General features: G+C 40.5%; 2 protein-coding genes across 2 annotated transcripts; one reads left to right on the forward strand and one right to left on the reverse strand.

Annotated features, from left to right (window-relative positions):
• LOC135480471 (uncharacterized) lies at positions 1–12254 on the reverse strand. The gene is made up of 6 exons (XM_064760309.1): positions 11630–12254; positions 10563–10658; positions 9190–9420; positions 8449–8471; positions 4251–4414; positions 1–2643 (listed from the first exon to the last, which is right to left on the reverse strand). The coding sequence occupies exons 1-6, from the start codon at positions 12071–12073 to the stop codon at positions 2063–2065; spliced, it is 1539 nt and encodes a 512-aa protein (XP_064616379.1). The 5' UTR covers positions 12074–12254; the 3' UTR covers positions 1–2062.
• Positions 12255–15245: 2991 nt separating this feature from the next.
• On the forward strand, positions 15246–17731 carry LOC135480838 (uncharacterized protein K02A2.6-like). Its single transcript, XM_064760767.1, has 2 exons — positions 15246–16164; positions 16524–17731. Exons 1-2 carry the CDS (start codon positions 15246–15248, stop codon positions 17729–17731), a joined length of 2127 nt encoding a protein of 708 aa, XP_064616837.1.
• Positions 17732–19742: the final 2011 nt, after the last annotated feature.

Consider the following 19742-nt stretch of genomic DNA (forward strand, 5'->3'; position numbering starts at 1 on the left):
TTATATCTGTAACCCTACCTGTATTTAATGTAAAAAAAGCATGAAACTACACACAGGGATGTTCATTCAAATTACTTCGTCCGTACACCGTATATATTCCTCGGGTAATATATATATATATATAATGGACAAATGTGTCATATTTTCACTACAGAGAGGCACTGATTATGTACAAAAATATGAGCAATTTGTCATTAAACACAGTTTAATAAACAAACAAACAAACAAACGATCATCATATCCCTTATACATCAAAGACACTTGTACTGTCATCAGGTTATTTAAACACCGTGGAAATGGTGCAGGAAACATAAAAATACGTATACAACATTTTAACTGATTGTCTCTAAAATATATCTTGGGCTAGGTCTATGCCTGGGACATGGCTCACCGAGGGGAAAAATATGACGTCTACTGAAAGTTTCCTAGCCCTTCATCAATGAGACCTATCGTGGGTTAGATTCCAGATCAGGCACGTCGAGTTTCGCAGAATTATTGATACCCAACTTTGCCCAATCCATAAGGACGTATATGATAATTGTGTTTAGTGTAGGTATGTTACAATTTCTAATACAATTTTCTTTTCCCATTATTCTGCATTAATTCGGAATTATACATTTAAGTACATCTTAACTCATTTAAGAACTAACAATCTTAAATGTCACAAAATGTGAACCAACAATGATCCAATATATTACTTAGATCCAACATTAAGCAATGGTATTTATTTGGTCGATAAAAAAGGTAAAAGGAGTGTTCCAAATTAAAAGACAACGTTATGGTTTAGGTATTAACATACAAGTCCGCTGCGAACTGTGTTCTGGGTCACAACTTCCTCTATCTCTAAATGAAGGGAAGTGAAACGGTCAAAGACACCAAAATTCAACACTGATGCGTAAAAACACTTTCATTTCTTTTTTTATTTTTTATTTTTTTAGATTTTTGTAAGAGTGTTGAAAGACATTCAGATATTTGAATACTATGTGGACTTTATGAGCCATACTGACGGTATCTAGGAACTCTGATCTCACATCATCTTTTTGGTCATGATGTTCACCAGAAGGAAAGAATTTTGAGGAACATTGTTTCAGTAGTTTTTACTCATGGGTAAAAACAGTTATTCCAGCATTCAGTGTCGTGATCAGAGTTGGAAAAACTTCCTTTGACGTCAGAGTTCCTAAACTCGGAAAGTATGGTCCATAAAGCCCACCTTAGAATTCAAATGTTTGAACGCCTTTAGCTCTTCTCACAAAAATCTAAAAACAAATAAGTGAAAGTATATTTATGCATAGTTTTAAGTGGTCTATTTAGTGACGACTACTTCGATTTTTAGAGGTCTTTTCATGTAATGAGTCAGACAGGGCCATTTCGCCGCACTAATATAAATCCTTTCGTTTAAAAGATAAGACACCAAATAATGTAACCTTAATTATTTCGGACGAGGGGTGAAAACAGACCTAACCGGCCGCAGGTTTTATTTCTCCGATGCTTCTTAGCTATGTAGACTAACTTTTAATCTGGAAGCCATGGTATGCCCCATGTTAGAGAAACCAGGGGGCTTCCGTGGCCGAGGGGTTAGTGTGCTAGCTCGGCTCAATGAGCCAGGAGCCTCTCACCAATGTAATCGCTGTGTATTCAAGTCTAGTTTATGCTGGCTTCCTCTCAAATCATACGTGGGAAGGTCTGTCAGATTGTCGTGGTTTTCCCCCGGGCTCTGTTATCGGTATAAGAGAAATATTCTTGAGAAAACAGCGCAAAACACCAGTCAAATAAATATCAGAGAAACATGATTCGAAAAGGCGGAATAAGATATGGAGTGAGGCCACAGGGGAATCTGGTAAGTTCTGGGGTTAATCTTTATAACATGGCGGATCTTTCCATTTTTTCAATGTGCGAGTTTTTGGTTACTTTGGCATCTTGGTTATACAGCATCACAAAAATAAAAAAAAAGGTACGCCGTTTAAAGTTTTCGTGGGATACCTCACCAATACATGCATATACTGTTCTACTCTTTTCTCTGTTGTCCATCGATTAAGCTTATAGATGAACACAAATACAGGGGTTAGGGGTTGTTCAGTACGGCATGGAGAGCCGCAGGTAATCTCACAGAGTTACCAGTAACCAGAAGAGCAGATGCAGATTTTACCCCGCTAAATTTGACAAAAGGAACAAATGGATTAGTCAGATGAATACCACTGACCGTGTATATCAGCCGGTCACTATCAGGGTCCAAGATTGTAAGTGACCGATCTTCACAATCTATATACAGACCGATGTGTTGAGGTCCTGTGTGAGGTCTCCACTGTACGAATTCAGGTTTCATCTCACCCCCACAGTCGCTAGAACACCTGACCTTGCCAGCACTGTACTGCATCTTAATGTACCAGATGTCACCGCCAGGGTTACTATTCTTCACATCACCGCCCTTCTGGGCCACACCTACACGACAGTAACAGCCGAATATACCAGCAGTCGAGAGAACTGTAATCTCTACTTCAAGATAGTACCTGCCCATCCGGTAACGGCCGTCCGTTACAGCCGTGCGCACCCCTTCACTGGTCAAATCACCACACTCTACCAGGGAACCACTGCAGGCAATTCTAAGTGGGCTTCCGTCGGTTTTCTTGAACACAAGATTGGGCTCTGGAACATACAAATGACAGACGTGACAAATAAACGACAGATAACATGCAAGAAACATATATGAACATCAGCACCGAATTTGTAAAATACAAATGAGACAAATGACCATCAGCTCCCAATCCGTAAAATATAAATGAAACATATGACCATCAGCTCCAAATCTGTAACATATAAATGAGAGATATGAACATCAGCTCCGAATCTGTAAGATACGAAAAAGAGATCCGAATCTGTAACGTACAAATGAAACATATGATCATCAGCTCGGAATCTGTAACATATAAAAGAGACATATGGACATCAGAGCCGAATCTGTAATATAAAAATGAGACATATGAACATCCGTTTCAAGTAGGCAACATACGAAAGAGAGATATCAACATCAGAACCGAATCTGTAACATACAAATGAGACATCTGGACATCAGGTCCGAATCTGTAACATATAAAAGAGACATATGAACATCAGGGACGAATTTGTAACATGCAAATGAGATATATGAACATCAGGTCCGAATCTGTAACATATAAAAGAGACATATGAATATCAGAGCCGAATCTGTATCATAAAAATCAGACATATGCACATCAGCTACGAGTAGGCAACATACGAATGGCAGATATGAACAACAGAGCCGAATCTATAAGATACAAGTGATAGATATGAATAGCAGTTCCGAATCTGCAATACATAAACAAGACATATGAGCATCAGCTCCGAATCTGTAACACAGAAATGAGACATCTCGACATCAGCTCACAATCGGTAAGATATGAATGACAGATATGAACATCAGCTCCGAAAATGTAACGAACAAATGAGACATATGAACATCAGCTCCGAATCTGTAAGATACAAATGACAGGTATAAACATCAGCTCTGCCTCTGCAAGATACAAATGACAGATATGAACACCAGCTCCGAATCTGTAAAATACAAATGACAGGTATAAACATCAGCTCTGCCTCTGCAAGATACAAATGACAAATATGAACATCAGCTCCGAATCTGTAACATACAAAGGACAAACATGAACATCAGTTCCGAATCTGTACGATACGAATGACAAATATGAACATCAGTTCCGAATCTATAACATTCAAATGACAGGTATAAACATCAGCCCTGGCTCTGTAAGATACAAATGACAGATATGAACATCAGCTCCGAATCTCTAACATACAGATGACAGCTATAGACATCACTCGTGAAAACTGCAACATACAGATGACAAATATACACATCAGCTCCGAATCTGTACGACATAAATGATATGTATCAACATCAGCGCCGAATCTGTAACATAGAAATGTGCGGTCGCTATGAGTTCAAGTCCAGCTCATGATGGCTTCCTCTCCCACCGTACGTGGAAGGGACTTGCAGCAACTTGCAGATGCAATAAATAAATAAAGCAATAAATAAATAAATAAAATAAATGAATAAGTGAAAAGTAACATACAAATGATATGACAGATATGAACATCAGCTCCTTACCTCCACCGCTGTAACTTTGAACTTGTCGCCTATACTCAGTAATCTGTAAAAGCTTCCAATGTCACTGTCAAAAGTCTGTCGGGTGTCTCCCCTTCCCATCGAGGTAACTTACTTGCGATATTTAGACGTCCCATAATCCGCTGTTCCACATCTTCCTCTGTTACGACCACATGTCTCGGTTCCACGGGATAACAGTTTACAGACGTCGTTAGAGTATCTTTTAGTTCTTCCTGTTTCTTCATTAATGTTTTGATATCAGCTAACTGGTCATCAATCCTGTGAGAAAGAAGTCAGATAGAAACGATTATACATTCACCGTTTCCACCGTGGAGTGTATCTTAGGATTGTTTATAAAGGCTACCAAAGAACTCGCCTAAGTGAAACACTTCAATGGAAAACTTCATCTGAAGTCGTGAATTTGGTAATTTACGGTTACAGCAACCTGCGGATGGTCGTGGGTTCCCCCGGGCTCTGTACGGTTTGCTCCAACCATAATGCTAGCCGCCGTCGTGTGGGTTTCCTCCCACCCAATGCTGGCCACTCGTCGCATAAGTGAGATATTCTTGAGTACGGCGTAAACCACCAATCAAATAAATAAATAAATTAACGATGGAACACCCCCATCGTGTTTTTGTACATTAAGGTAATAAAGGTTTGAAAAGGCATCATAGAGATGGTATAATCAAACTAGAATTAACTCACAGCAGTTTCACTGCTTCTCTTTGCATGATTCTATAGTTATTTTCGTACTTTATATACTTTCTTGGTCCTTTGGTGGTTTGTGTTATACGTCGTTTTGGGAACTGGCCTTGCGATTATTGACTTGGAACGTCCTTATTGGTTGACGGCTGGTATATGAATGTTTGTTTCGACGTATAAATTCCCAGCATTTTTATGACTGGTTTTCAGCAAAACGATGTTTGTAACTGTTTGATGGCCTTTGGTTGAGTTGATGAAAGTATTTCAGCACAAATAACACTCTAACAAGTACAATCTTAAAACTTCCATCGGAAGTGAATCTTGTGGCTTAGGTGAACTCGATGTACAGGGTGTCCCAGAAGTCGCGCACCATCCAGAGCGGTGTGTTGCCCCATCTCTTCTAAACATAGAAACCAAGTCAACTCTTTCCTGTACTGTTAGTTTATTAGCCATAATTAACTCTGAAAGAGGGGAAAAAAATAAAATCAGTATTAAAATCTTAAACACAGAAAAAAAAATGAAAATTAGGATGGTGCGCGACTTCTGTGACACCTTGTATATTGGCAATTGCCATAGAGAATTCGTTCCCCATTGTCGAAGTACGCAACTACATGTATTAAAACATTGCATACATATAGTCCTTGGGAATATAGTCCTTTTGCTCAATTTTGATGTTCTATATTCCATATATGCATTTTGATGCGATGATTTTAGAGCTACATAATGTTCAGATGTTCACCAATGTGGTCTTGTTGGTAGAAGTCCAGGTCTGACAGCAACATGCGGATGGTCGTGGGTTTTCCTCGGTCTTGGCATGGTTTCCTCCCACCATAATTCTGGCTACTGTCGCATAAGTGAGATATTCTTAAGTACGGCGTAAAACACCAATCGAATAAATAAATAAATAAATAGATAAATAAATAAATAAATAAATAAATAGATAAATAAATAAATGTCCAGGTGAAGGGAAGATATCATATAATTATTTACTTTCGCCCAGTGTCGTAGCATTCAGAGGCATGTTTTCATTCAACTGACTTTCATTTAATTAAAACTGCACGCTTAAGCTTTAATTGCAGTTTAAAGGAAAATAAACACCGTAAAAAGAAAAAAATTCCTCTCCAAGAGACCAAACTACATCTAACTGCCATCTTATTTTATCTTATCACGCGAGCAACTGCGATACTGGGCAATTTTAGACCGTTTTCCATAACCTGATACTCTTAGCGGTCCTGCGTATGAACATCAGTTTTCAGCGCAATTGGATCAGCGGTTTTTTTTTTCTAGTTTTCCAAATATCTCCATGCATTATGGCGGTTAAGTAGGTCAGGGTAGCATAAAGCATTATACACCAGTACATACATGTAACAATGGTGAAAAGCTGTTGAAGTCTATAATAACTATGATATGCACTCATCTGACAGAAAAAGGCATTTTCGGAAGCAAGGCTAGAATTGCATGTAGACTTCCAAGCGGCCTGTACGCCCGGTTTTCAGCGTAGCAATATTTGTGCTAGTTGTTAAACAGAACAGCGGCTTACTTGCCCTCGGTAAGGTGTCCCATTGAATCAGCACTAGACAAAAGAGCTGTGAAAATCCGTCCTGCAACAAGGGGGCACATTACATGCACTCTAAGAATTCCTTCGTCATCATATGACTGAGAAACTGTTAAGTACGACGTTAAATCTCAAGCACTCACTCGAGTAACATAACGGCTAAATCTGGATTCAAATTCTGGCATGACTATCTGCGTGACGCGCGTATTGAAAACCCAGGGCAGTCTAGCTGTTATTACCTGCATTATAATCACAGGCTTACAGCATAGAGAGTAAAACTAGAGCAGCGACGACAGAGTGATAACTGGTATATGGTCACGCATAACCCGTGAAATGCGGCTTCTTATCGATTTACCTCACCTTGGGTTTTATTCTAACTGATCACGTAAATGCTAAAATAGCAGCAAATTACACACCCCCTCGCACAAATGTTAGCCGTTACCGAAGAAAAGGTATACCTACTGCACCGACACACACAATCGTACAGCTGCATGCTTCCGCAGGTCCTCGGGACGGTTCTCATTCCGTTATGAAAATTGTGTCAGAATTTCCCCTACCTTAAACCATATCGTATATTTAGCTGGTTACAGTTGATCGATAATTCTCTTATCGATCTTCCATTTTAAAAATGCAATCAATACAAGTAAAGACTGATCGCTGTAGTCAACTGATAGCTATAGGCTTTACAGTTGATATGTAAACATGTCATTGATTATAACAAGTTTTTACACGGGTTTTATGCCAAGACTATCCTTTCATAGCGAAACGGTTACATTGGATAGAAATGAAGCGTCTGCAATCTTCATTGGAATTCAACGCCCTTTGCAAACTGTATTTGTTACTGCTGTAACAGCATAATGAATTTGAGCTTGTTCCGTGCAGTAGTCCAGGTCACCTAACAATATGGCGGTAAAAGTAGGTCACACCATGACATCATTTGTTTAAGGTCGTACAGTACTCTTGCACCCGACTACTCTCTCGATAATTCATGACGAACAGTTTTTCCGGAAATTGGCGAACAAAAAACAATTTTGAAACGTCCATGAACGAACAAAAGGCTTCCACCTTTCAGCTTGGAATAGTCATAATCTTACCACGGACAAAAGGCTTCCACCTCTCAGCTTGGAGCAGTAGGTCTAATACTAAATACCACGAACAATAGGCTTCCACCTGTCAGCTTGGAATAGTCATAATCTTACCACGAACAAAAGACTTCCACCTTTCAGCTTGGAGCAGTAATACTAAATACCACGAACAATAGGCCTCCACCTCTCAGCTTGGAATAATAATAATCTTACCACGAACAATAGGCTCCCACCTCTCAGCTTGGAAGAGTCATAATTTTACCAAGAACAAAAGGCTTCTACCTCTCAGCTTGGAATAATAATAATCTTACCACGAACAACAGGCTCCCACCTCTCAGCTTGGAATAATAATAATCTTACCAAGAACAATAGGCTCCCACCTCTCAGCTTGGAATAATAATAATCTTACCAAGAACAAAAGGCTTCCACCTCTCAGCTTGGAAGAGTCATAATTTTACCAAGAACAAAAGGCTTCCACCTCTCAGCTTGGAATAATAATAATCTTACCACGAACAACAGGCTCCCACCTCTCAGCTTGGAATAATAATAATCTTACCAAGAACAATAGGCTCCCACCTCTCAGCTTGGAATAATAATAATCTTACCACGAACAAAAGGCCTCCACCTCTCAGCTTGGAATAATAATAATCTTACCAAGAACAAAAGGCTTCCACCTCTCAGCTTGGAAGAGTCATAATTTTACCAAGAACAACAGGCTCCCACCTCTCAGCTTGGAAGAGTCATAATCTTACCACGAACAATAGGCTTCCACTTTTCAACTTGGAATAGTCATAATCTTACCACGAACAACAGGCTCCCACCTCTCAGCTTGGAATAGTCATAATCTTACCACGAACAATAGGCTTCCACTTTTCAACTTGGAATAGTCATAATCTTACCACGAACAGTAGGCTTCCACTTTTCAGCTTGGAAAATCTAACAATCACGACAAATGTGAATCACTTACATACCTTTTGGACAGCTGTTTTGAACCCTGTCAATAAAATCATTAATCGAATTAGTTTAGTTCATGTTACAAACCCGATGTTTTACAGAGAGTAAAATTGCGCCTGAAACTAGTTTTGATCTATATGACTGATTTTTTACGCCCCACTAAAAGCACTTTACGTAAAGAGTTCGGGGCAAAACCACAAGGCATTTGCACGTACCTGACAAACCTAGCGAATGCACTTTCAAGGTGCTATGGCTCATCTTTTGAAACAAACTTAAAGCAATAAGGACATGGACTAAACAAACTCTCAATTAGCTATATTGTCTTCATTATTTACCATAGCCGCTCACAACATTTCTTCGCTTTGGGCTTGTGAAAGAAGTATTGTATTCTATTCTATGCTTCATCATACGCATGCGCATAGAATATATGAAAAATCGCTTTCAATAAGGCTTTCCTCATTTTAGACATGCTGATAACAATAAAGTACAAAAAATACCTCAGCATAGAGAGCTAGACGAGAGCAGCGACGACACTGTGACAGTTGGCAAATGGTTACACGTAACCAGTAACCAATTAAATACATGTTCTTGTGAGTTATTGTTTTATTCGAACTACTGATATAAATACTTGAGCAGCGCCATCTAACACACCCCTTAGCACCAATTCTGCTGTTACACGGAAACTTATCAAACGTTTCAATGATCAATAAATCAATGCAACTAAATACAACAAATACAATATTATGTTTCAGATTTACCTTCAAAATCTGCACGGGCATAAGGGAGGGCAAATCTTTAGAGGACTGTTGTACCCTCTTCATTTCTTCCATCTGCATCTCAAGGTGTTTTACAGCTGCGGAACACTGCATGCTCCATTCTGTGTGTCTACTTTTCACTGCCTCTATTGAGTTCTCCTTCCATTTTTTTAAGACATCCAGTGCTTTACCGTATGCGTTTTCGATGTCATTCAAATGTAGATCTTGGTTTCTCTGAAAATCCGTATGAAAATTGTTTTGCTGGTTTGGTCTTCAGGGCCTGTTCTACAAAGCTTTCGCAACAATGCGTCAAGAGGTGGACGTATGAACATTTGCAATCAAAGCGCAACTGGGATACATGTTTTTATTATTGACAACGTTTATCCTAGGCTGATGATGGACACGGTTTGGATACTGATTTTAAGCATTCGCCCAGAACATTCTCTCCAACATGCGTCTTTCCAACATCACTAAAAACTGTTGACTTGACCTCTTCAATGTTTTTTGTCATGGAAGCTACAACTGGCGCGTGTTTCGTAAAACAATTTGCGACTGTTTCGTAAACAACTTGCACCTGTTTCGTAAAACAGTTTATCTGAGTGTTAAGAGGCTCACTCCTTCATCAAAACACAAATATTTTGTTTACAAATCGATTCAGTGGGTTTGGTCGTACGTGATAAGGTCTGCCAACAACGTGTGGATGGCCGTGGGTTTCCTGGGGGCTTTGCCCCGTTTCCTCCCACTATAATGCCGGACATATTATAAGTGATATATGCTTGAGTACGACGTAAACCACACATCAAGCAAATAAATCAAATAAATACATTCATAGATATACTGTCATGAAATGATGTTCCAAGCTGATACTGGCAACATCCATTTCCGAAACAACACACAGCACCGATTCCGCAGGAATATTAAGAAAATAGTTACGTAAGTAGCAATTAAATATGGTAACGTATAAGAGAAAAGCAGTCATCAGTTTTCGGTAATGCATGCAGAGCAATTTCAACTGACAGTAAATAATTCCAACACTGAACACAAACATAGAGGTTTCAGCCGCAATTTGATTGACATGCAGAAGTGCAAAAAAGCTTCTATTTTTGTAGTATCCTTTCACGTAACCTATAATTTTTCAGCCGTATCCTGGCCACTGTGTTCATTTGAATTAGATATACAAGCTACGACAACAACTGAACAAATCGCCAGAGGTCCTAGACGCTCTGTCCATATTTCCATACGAAATCAACCATTTCATCCATTCTTGGTATACACATTTCACGTGGTTCTTCGCTTGTTTCACTTGTTACTTCCGGTTTCCGACGAGAGTGTATGCTGATATTGTATGACTTTTGTATTGTATGAGAAATACATACTTGGATATTATTTCGTAAACCCTTCAAATCGGACAGAATCTGTCCCAGTGCTCCTATGGGTTCTTTCATCTGACCAGATTTTGCCATGACCATAGCCTGTAAGCAACACAATTCATAGGAAATAATATAAAGACATTGATACATATACCTGCCTTTGCTGCATGGTTTTGGATTTATTTCCTACATGAATTTCCCAGGACAGGAGCTGAGCAAACTTTATCGGCCTGTTTCTAAATTGCCTGATCTAAACTTAAGAGTGCGAGCATGTGTGTAATGATTTTTGAGGCACTCTCCTTGCACTCAATATGCGTGCTCTATTGTAAGAAAAAATCAATGAGCTGAATTGAATCTATGCGTGGGAAGGCCAGCTGCTGAGAATATCGAAGCACAAATCTGGACTTGGCATCAAAAGCTTTCTAAAATAACACAACTAACATCTACCTTGACATAGATTCTAATACACAATACACTAAGTCATTTACGATAATTAATATGCATACAGCCCGTACGTCATATACATATTGACCATTGACATCCTCCTCGTGGTATTGTGCTTTACATGTATGCAAAACTCAGCTTAATGCATGCATTCCACTTGCATGTGGAGAGGTCTGACAGCAACTTGCGGATGGTTGTGGGTTTATCCGGGGCTCTGCCCGGTTTCCTCCAACATAACCGTGGTCGCCGTCATATAAGTGAAATCTTCGTAAGTATGGTGTAAAACACCAATAAAAAAAATAAATAAATCCAGTACTTTGTGAAATACTACCCCTAAAATTTTCTTTAACATTCATTCTAATGCACAATACATTGTAATTAATTTGGTAATTTACGGCAGTTAATATGCACTCAGCGTATCGACGATGGGACATTCCGTCGTTTTACTCTTGTCTACATGTGTGTTAAACGTTAGCTGAACACATGTAATACATTTGAAAATACCACCCCTAATATTTTGTTTAACATCGCTTTTCTGTTATTGGATGCTGACGCCGACGCTCAAAGTATGGGGTAAGCTACGCCTGTATTGTGTACAGGCTAGCTAATGACAGGTATCTCTCGCTCACCTTATCCTCTTCTGTGGCAGACCGGATGTCCCTGGTTTGGTGTAGTGGGTGTTCACCCAGACATCCCAGACAGATGACATCTTGGCATGTGACACAGTATATACTCAGTGGTTGACCGTGTCTTCCACATTCCAGGTACGAATCTGAGGTTTTCTGGGAGAGGTACTCTTGAGCTGAAATTAGGCAGTGACGCGCTAAACCACCCCTCATCGGATGAAGAGAAGCTAGACAGTCCTTACAGTACAATAAAGTACAGGTGGAACAAAACTTGACGGCTTTTCCTTGATTTTCTTCCTCGCATACAGAACAATATGGAGTCTTATCCTCAAGCTTTATGGTGTCAGAAGTGGCGTACCTCTGAACACTTTTTGTCACCTGGAAGTTGACAGGCAAACCCGCCACACCATCTTTCCCAGACTGGTTGGTGCCCGGCACACGGGACATTGTATCATCTCTTGAACGTCTTCACTCTCCGCGCTGTAGGAGGCTTCTTTATTTGTCTGTTCAGATCTAGACTTGTCAGCAAACAAGTGAATACATTCCCTACAGAACATGTGTTCACATGCTAACACTACGGGTTCCCGAAACGTTTCCATACAAATTGCACATGTAAGGTCATGCTCTGTAACTGTGCTTTCAGCCATTGCTGTACAAAAAGAAAACAGGAACAAATTGAGAAACACGATGTACTTTTGAAACCATCCTATTTGCAAAATTATCCTATTTCAGACAAAGTAGTTCGACAGCTAAGCTCACATGGAGCACATGTAATATCCGAATCCAACAACCTATGACAAATGCGTCTACTGACTGGGTTACCTCCGTTCAATACACTTGGCCTACTGTTAAAAAGCGGTGAAACTATTCGCCGACGACTACAGCGAAAATTGATTGCTGCCGGGTCGTAAAAGTAGTTCCTTTTAATTTTAGATATATATTTTTTGGTCTGTTTGGGCTACCCTTAATCCTTTTTTATTTTTTTTTTGGCTTGGTGGATGGTATCTTTTTGTAAGATAGGCATCATTATTTTACCCTAGGCATAGGTGTATATGTGTTTTTTCGCTTCCTGGGTGGGGTGTGTGGGAAGATGCACAGTAGACAAGAGAAATGATAATACAAGGATTACTAGTATGTGATTAAGTGGTTTTGACTTAGATCAGTCGATTGTCAGGTTCGTCGGTCAAACCCATTCAGGAATGTGCTAGGTGATTTTTGGTATGTTGTGGAGAAAACTGCAAGCTGCATTGGTGGCATGGCTCAACAACGTGCCAAAGTTTTATATGGCTCAACAACGTGCCAAAGTTTTATATATATATATATATTGTCAACTTCAGCCCGATACATATATATATATATATATATATATATATATATATATATATATATCGGGCTGAAGTTGACAAATTCTCCACATAAATAGCAGGGGAAATCATTGCACTCATGTTACCTCATATCCTAAACTGAACACACGTGTTCCACGCTGTAGCAGTAGGCTACTATAACTAGGTCAGCGTCCCCGACCGTCACCTATGACTTCGTACAACCAATACATGCATATGAACGTATACTACAGCGATGCGCGGGCAAACCATAGCACAGTAAATTTGTGTTACATTACACGATCTAATTCCAACAGTTGTAAGCTCGTAATGCCTGCTATCTTCTGTATGCGTACGTACAAATAGGTTAATATCAAGACGTGAAACCTAGGCGACAGGTCACATCTTGCGATCGACCTCCAAATACCGCTGTAAAGCTCAGCTCCTACGTCTACTGCAAGACACACATATGTAAGTATAGTCGCACGAGCGTTGCTCAGCTGAATTGACGATGTAGTAAAATAGCAAGCACAAGTAGGCCTACAGAGCCACGCCCAAGCCTGGCTGAAATGAGCCGGGAATAACTATAGCCTACACACTTTCTCAGAGTTTCTCACACACAGGCTGAGATTAGCGCCCATGCTTGGACACTCTACTGTCGACAGTCCGCCATTTTTCCATGTGGTGACGACCAGATAAACTACGTCATAGCCTTATGAATTAGAAGTTGTGTGCTAACGATCAGTATCTGTTCCGACACACAATCAAACATATGATAATTAAATAACCCGATAGCTAACATATTTTGACGAAGATATGTTTAGCTCAACTCACACTGCTTACCCTCCGACACTAATCCAGCCGTGCTTCACAAGTGGATGAAACTGCAGAGATGGAAATCGAAAGTATTTGGTTCCGAGAAAATCCATATGATTTATGCAGGGAGGTAATTTGCTAGCTATACATGAAGTCATATTTTTACTCGGTGTTGTCTCCCTTTTTTCTTACTCTGCCTTTGTTTCTATTCCTTGCTAAACACGATCCACCCTCCTACATTCGATGAGAAAATGGGCGATTTTGACCACGAAATTGGATGATATTGTTGAGATTGGCATCATCACTGGACAGACTATATCTGTCTGATTGGACGCTGTTATACATCGAACTCGTTCATCCAAGATTGCTTCGACGTTTGGAAAAAAATTGTTATAGTGATATTGTCATAGTTTGCCACGTGCGTTTGTTTACATCATAGCACATATGTATGTTTACATCACATGATCAGCTCCCTTATATTGATATTCATGACGTTGCAGCATAGCGATCGGCTAATAATACGTAAGTAACATACTGCGGGACTGCTCAAGGTGATGAACCTGGGTGGAATAGAGTGACTGTCTGAAAGGAGACGCTGTGTCGAGTCCTTTATTTACTTATACTTTCTTACGTCAAAAGACGGTAACATAAAATTATTGCATGGTGTCAGAAGTTCAGAAGAACCCTCGAGATGGCAGCAAACGTGAAACAGATGTCTCCCATGGATTTCGACAGCGGTAATGTTGCAGAAAACTGGTCACGATGCAAGGAACTGATGCACCTCGTGTTCACTGGACCGGATGCAGACAAGTGGAAAGCGGAGCAAAAAGCCGCACAGTTCTTGATAAATATCGGACAAAAAGGCAGAGACATTTGCAGAGCATGGCGTTCTAGTGGTGAACGCCATGTTCAGAGGAAGATTCTAAGAAGCCAGAGAAACTGTTCGAACTTTTCGAGTACTAATGCAAGCCGAAGAAAAACACGTCTGTACAACGTAAGTTTTTATCAACGGGGTCAAGGTCAGTCAGAATCGATAGACGAATGGGTCACTCAGTTAAAACTCATTGGCCGTGACTGCAGTTTTCATGATCTAGACGACATGATTAGAGACAGGATTCTCATGGGCCCAAATTCATCAGAAGTTCAGGAAAAACTCCTCTTAGAAGATGATTTGACTCTAGAAAAAGCAACAAAAATTGCCAGGGCTCATGAAATATCACGTGAACAATTGAAAGTGTTGAACAAAACTCTCGATGAAGTCCACGAGCTAAAATTTGAGAATAAATTTGGAAAGAATAAATTCAAAACTGGTCAACAGAAATTTCAGGGACAAAACGAACAGAAATTTAAGAAGTTTCAGAAACGGAACACACATGACAAGCAGGACAATTCTCAGTGGGGTCGGTGTGGATATTAACAGAAACTTGCCCAGCAATGGGAAAAAATTGTATGAAATGTGGCATAGAAATCACTTCAGGAGAATGTGTAGGTCTAAATCAGCTCATGCTATTTGTGAAGATAATCATAATACAGAGACTGACACTGAAGACAATGTGGTATGTTTAGGAACAGTTAACAAAACTGAAAACAACGAAAATGAAGCTTCTGCAAAGACTGAAATAGGAAGCACAGGCAAAACTCTCAGGTGTAAACTGGATACTGGAGCACAGGTAGACTGCATTCCCACAGAAACATGCAAAAGTCTACTGTCATGCGAAGTACCTCTACAAACACTCGTTCTCCCCAAGTTGTCAGGATATGGTGGTAATCAGCTCAAAGTCACAGGTAAATGCACGGTACCATGCAGGTACAAAAACATCACTCAGAAATTAGAGTTTGTAGTTGTGGATAGCCCAGCGAAACCCTTCCTAGGTTTCAACGCCTGTAAGCTGTTACACCTGGTGAAAGTGGTTTTGACAATTGATCAATCAATCACAAATCAGTTTTTGACTAAAGAATCAGTGGTCAAGGAGAACAAGGATATCTTCACAGAGCTTGGTTGTCTTCCAGGAAAAGCCAAAATTAGACTTAAAGACAACGCACTACCAGTTGTACACGCACCACGGCGTGTCCCCGTAGCATTAAGGGATCGTGTCAAAAATGAACTAAAAGGTATGGAGACAATGGGCGTTATCAGAGCCATTGGCGAGCCCACAGAAAAGGTAAGCTCAATAGGGGCCGTCGTGAAAAAAGACAACACACTGCCGATATGTATCGACCCGAAGGATTTAAATGAAAACATAATGCGAGAGCACTATCAACTTCCTACATTGGAGGACATAACAAATAAGCTGGCAGGTGCGAAGTACGTCAGTCGGCTCGACGCAAAATCCGGGTACTGGCAGATCCAGCTAGATGATAAAAGTAGTAAACTCACAACATTTAACTTTCCCTTGGCAGGTGGGCATTGACACGCTTACCTTTTGGCCTTGTATCAGCCCAGGAAATATTTCAAAAGAAAGCACATGAAGCCCTGGAACGTCTTGACGGCGTTGAGGTCTTGGTTGATGACATTCTGGTCTACGCACCAACCAGAGAACTGCACGACGAGCGACTCAGAGAACTACTTCAGAGATGCCGTAACAAAAACCTGCACCTGAATCCTGCAAAAATGGAAATTGGGGTCACAGAGACAGAGAGTTCTACGGACACACTCTCACGTCGGAAGGTCTGAAACCTGACCCAGACAAGATTAAAGCGATTGAACAGATGCCGACCCCTACCTCGAAAAAGGAACTGGAAACGGTGATTTGCCCCAGGACTTGCCACAGCAACAGCTCCAATAAGAGGACTCTTAAAAGAAGATATTGAGTGGGCATGGGACGCAAATTGTGACAAAGCATTTGAACAGGTGAAATCCATCATCACGCGAACACCAGGACCGGTGTCAGCATACTATGACGTCACCAAGGACGTCACCCTCCAAGTAGACGCATCAAAATCAGGCCTTGGCGCAGTCATTCTTCAAGAAGGCAAACCAGTTGCCTATGCCTCAGGAGCACTTACGCCGACACAGCAAAACTATGCACAGATAGAAAAAGAAATGTTGGCAATTCAGTTTGGGTGTGAGAAGTTTCATTCTTATATCTATGGAAAACAAGTGACAGTACACAGTGATCACAAGCCGCTTGAGATAATCATGCGCAAACCACTGGCTTCAGCACCACCCAGACTACAGCGCATGATGCTGCGCTTACAGCTCTACGATTTGAACGTAGTTTTTCGTCCCGGAAAGGAAATTCCGATTGCGGACACACTGTCGAGAAATTACAAATCTGGACATGACGCACATGAAGATCCAACCCTGGAAAAGCACGTTCATGCAGTATTTGAACGGATCCCAGTAACTGATCAAAAACTGGAAAAAATAAAATCGGAAACACAGAAGGATCAAACTCTCATCAAACTTAAATCTGTCATTCAGAGAGGCTGTCCACAGTCTAAACAACAAGTGGACGCTGATTTGAGAAAATTCTGGCATGTGCGAGACGAACTGACTGTTTTGAACGGCATAGTGTTCAAAAGTGACAAAATTGTGATTCCAACATCATTGCATGTCGACATGCTGCAACGGATACATACAGGACATTTCGGCATGGAACTTTGCAAACGACGTGCTAGAGAATTTCTCTACTGGCCGCACATGTGTTCACAAATTGAGGACTATGTGAACAGATGTAGCACATGCCTTGAACACAGATCCTCCCTACCGAAGGAACCGATGATGTCACCGCCGATACCAAACAGGCCATGGAAATTGTTAGCCACAGACCTGTTTGAGTGGCACAACCGTAACTATGTCATTGTGGCTGATTATTATAGTCACTATTTTGAGATCAGCCTGTTACTTAATATCACCGCCAACAGTGTCATCAGTCACATGAAATTAATCTTTGCCCGGCACGGCATATGTGAAGAACTGATATCTGACAATGGAAGCCAATACACATCTGCACAATTCAGATGAAGCAGCCCCTATCATCATCAATCTAACGGACTTGCTGAAAAGTATGTCGGTATAGCAAAATGGATCATAAAGAAAGCCCAGACCGATGGCACTGACCTGTACATGGGACTGTTAGTCTACAGAAATACACCCACTGATAGAACCGCTACACCAGCTCAACTCCCAATGAGTCGTCGTCTTCGAGACACCCCCCCCCCCCCCACCCAGTCCAACAAAAACGGCTCCGTCCGTCCATCTGTACAAAACGTAAAAGATGTACAAAGGCGACTTTATACAACCGTAACACCCAATCTCAAAAACCATTAAAGGAAGGAGAGGATGTGTACATGCAACAACTCAATGGGAAATGGAAACCAGCGATAGTGAAAAAAGTAGCCGAGATATCACGATCATATATATCCACATCTGATGGTGGAAATTAGCAACGGAACCGTCGTCACATCATTCCGTCCAAACCAGCCCCGCTAGCCAACAGTCCGAACAACAAATCAACAGGCTCGACACCTCCACCACTGGAAAACCCAACTTATCCTGAGACTCCGAAACCACCTTGACACACCACCAACTTCACAGTTCTCATGTTTTGGTCGATGTATTAAGCCCAAGATTTTATCTGATTTCATAACTGGATAAAGTGGAAGTGTGTGTGTTATTGTGAGCACAGTTTGTTTTGCTCTCACTTGCAGATCTCAGTCAGAATGCAAATTCCAGCTCCAACAGTGAATTTGTGAATCAGTGATTAATGTGTGCATTCTATTCAGTTCATTGGATTCTATCATTCCTCGGCATTGAAATGAGTGATGCATTTACAGATAGGTTCAGTTTTTGCATCACTCAGATTCATGGATTTGGATGATTCAAAGTGCTATAATAATTTTATTTGCTATGTTAAATTGTTCCGAGTTGTGTGATCTTGACATTCTTATAAAAGTTTAATTGATGGATAAATTTGTGTTTAGCTTTAAAACCTGGTGAACCTCGGATATCATTTGACATTTGACTCCAACTCAAGTTTTAAGTATCAAACTGACTCTACAAACACTTACAGTTTACAGTGTATTCTATTTTGTTTTAAATTGAAATTTGTTGCATTTGAAATGTATACTTGGGCAGTCCTTTAGAAGCGAAGTTTGTTAAAGAATGTAATACCACTAACTTTTCTTTCAAAAGAAGGGGGATGTGATATTGTCATAGTTTGCCACGTGCATTTGTTTACATCATAGCTTATGTGTATGTTTACATCACATGGTCAGCTCCCTTATATTAATATTCATGACGTTGCAGCATAGCGATTGGCTAATAATACGTAAGTAACATACTGCGGGACTGCTCAAGGTGATGAACCTGGGTGGAATAGAGTGACTGTCTGAAAGGAGACGCTGTGTCGAGTCCTTTATTTACTTATACTTTCTTACGTCAAAAGACGGTAACATAAAAGTATTACACCCAGGATGTTAGAACGTGCTCCATTTAAAAAAAAACTACTACACTTGCAGTGGCAGTTTGTCTCGGCGTTTGAGGCAAAATTACCAATCAAATAAGTCTCCCTGGCGTTTAATTTGCAGACACTTACGTTCCTTACCTTTTTGTCTGTCGATCGGTTATTTCCTAGGCCGCGTGAACCAGAGATTCATTTAGGGTGCCCAACTGGACCCACTGTCTTGAGAGCCTCGTCATATTTCACAAGGACAAGGGACTGCATCGGGTTTCCTACTCGAGTGCGCTCTTACGTTGGTTTGGGGCCAAACTTGGCCGAACAAAATTTGGCCAAACCTAACGTCAGGACAATCTCGGACTACGAACTCACCAGATTCTGTAAAGTCACCATTTATGTTGGTCAGGAGGTGCATTGACTAAGATCCATTTATTCAGGGAACCGAAATCAGCCAGGTCTCTGAACAACCCAAAGCGAACCTTCAGCAGGCAAAGGATCTAGCCATTGACAAAATTACGTTAGACACAACTATTCCCTATCACACAACTGTTCAACGTGCATGGAGAATTAACTTTC

The sequence above is a fragment of the Liolophura sinensis genome, chromosome 13, assembly GCF_032854445.1.
Source record: "Liolophura sinensis isolate JHLJ2023 chromosome 13, CUHK_Ljap_v2, whole genome shotgun sequence".
NCBI classification, from domain to species: domain Eukaryota; kingdom Metazoa; phylum Mollusca; class Polyplacophora; order Chitonida; family Chitonidae; genus Liolophura; species Liolophura sinensis.

Bases quoted from the DNA above. Each gene is read 5' to 3' on its own strand.
- LOC135480471 (XM_064760309.1), bottom strand. From the start codon at position 12,073: ATGTCCCGTGTGCCGGGCACCAACCAGTCTGGGAAAGATGGTGTGGCG. The intron at 10,659-11,629 runs GTGAGCGAGAGA...TGTTGCTTACAG, and splicing joins CTGCCACAGAAGAGGATAAG to GCTATGGTCATGGCAAAATC. The intron at 4,415-8,448 runs GTATGTAAGTGA...TCTTTCTCACAG, and splicing joins TCAAAACAGCTGTCCAAAAG to GATTGATGACCAGTTAGCTG.
- LOC135480838 (XM_064760767.1), top strand. From the start codon at position 15,246: ATGTGTAGGTCTAAATCAGCTCATGCTATTTGTGAAGATAATCATAAT. The intron at 16,165-16,523 runs GTGGGCATTGAC...GATTTGCCCCAG, and splicing joins ATTTAACTTTCCCTTGGCAG to GACTTGCCACAGCAACAGCT.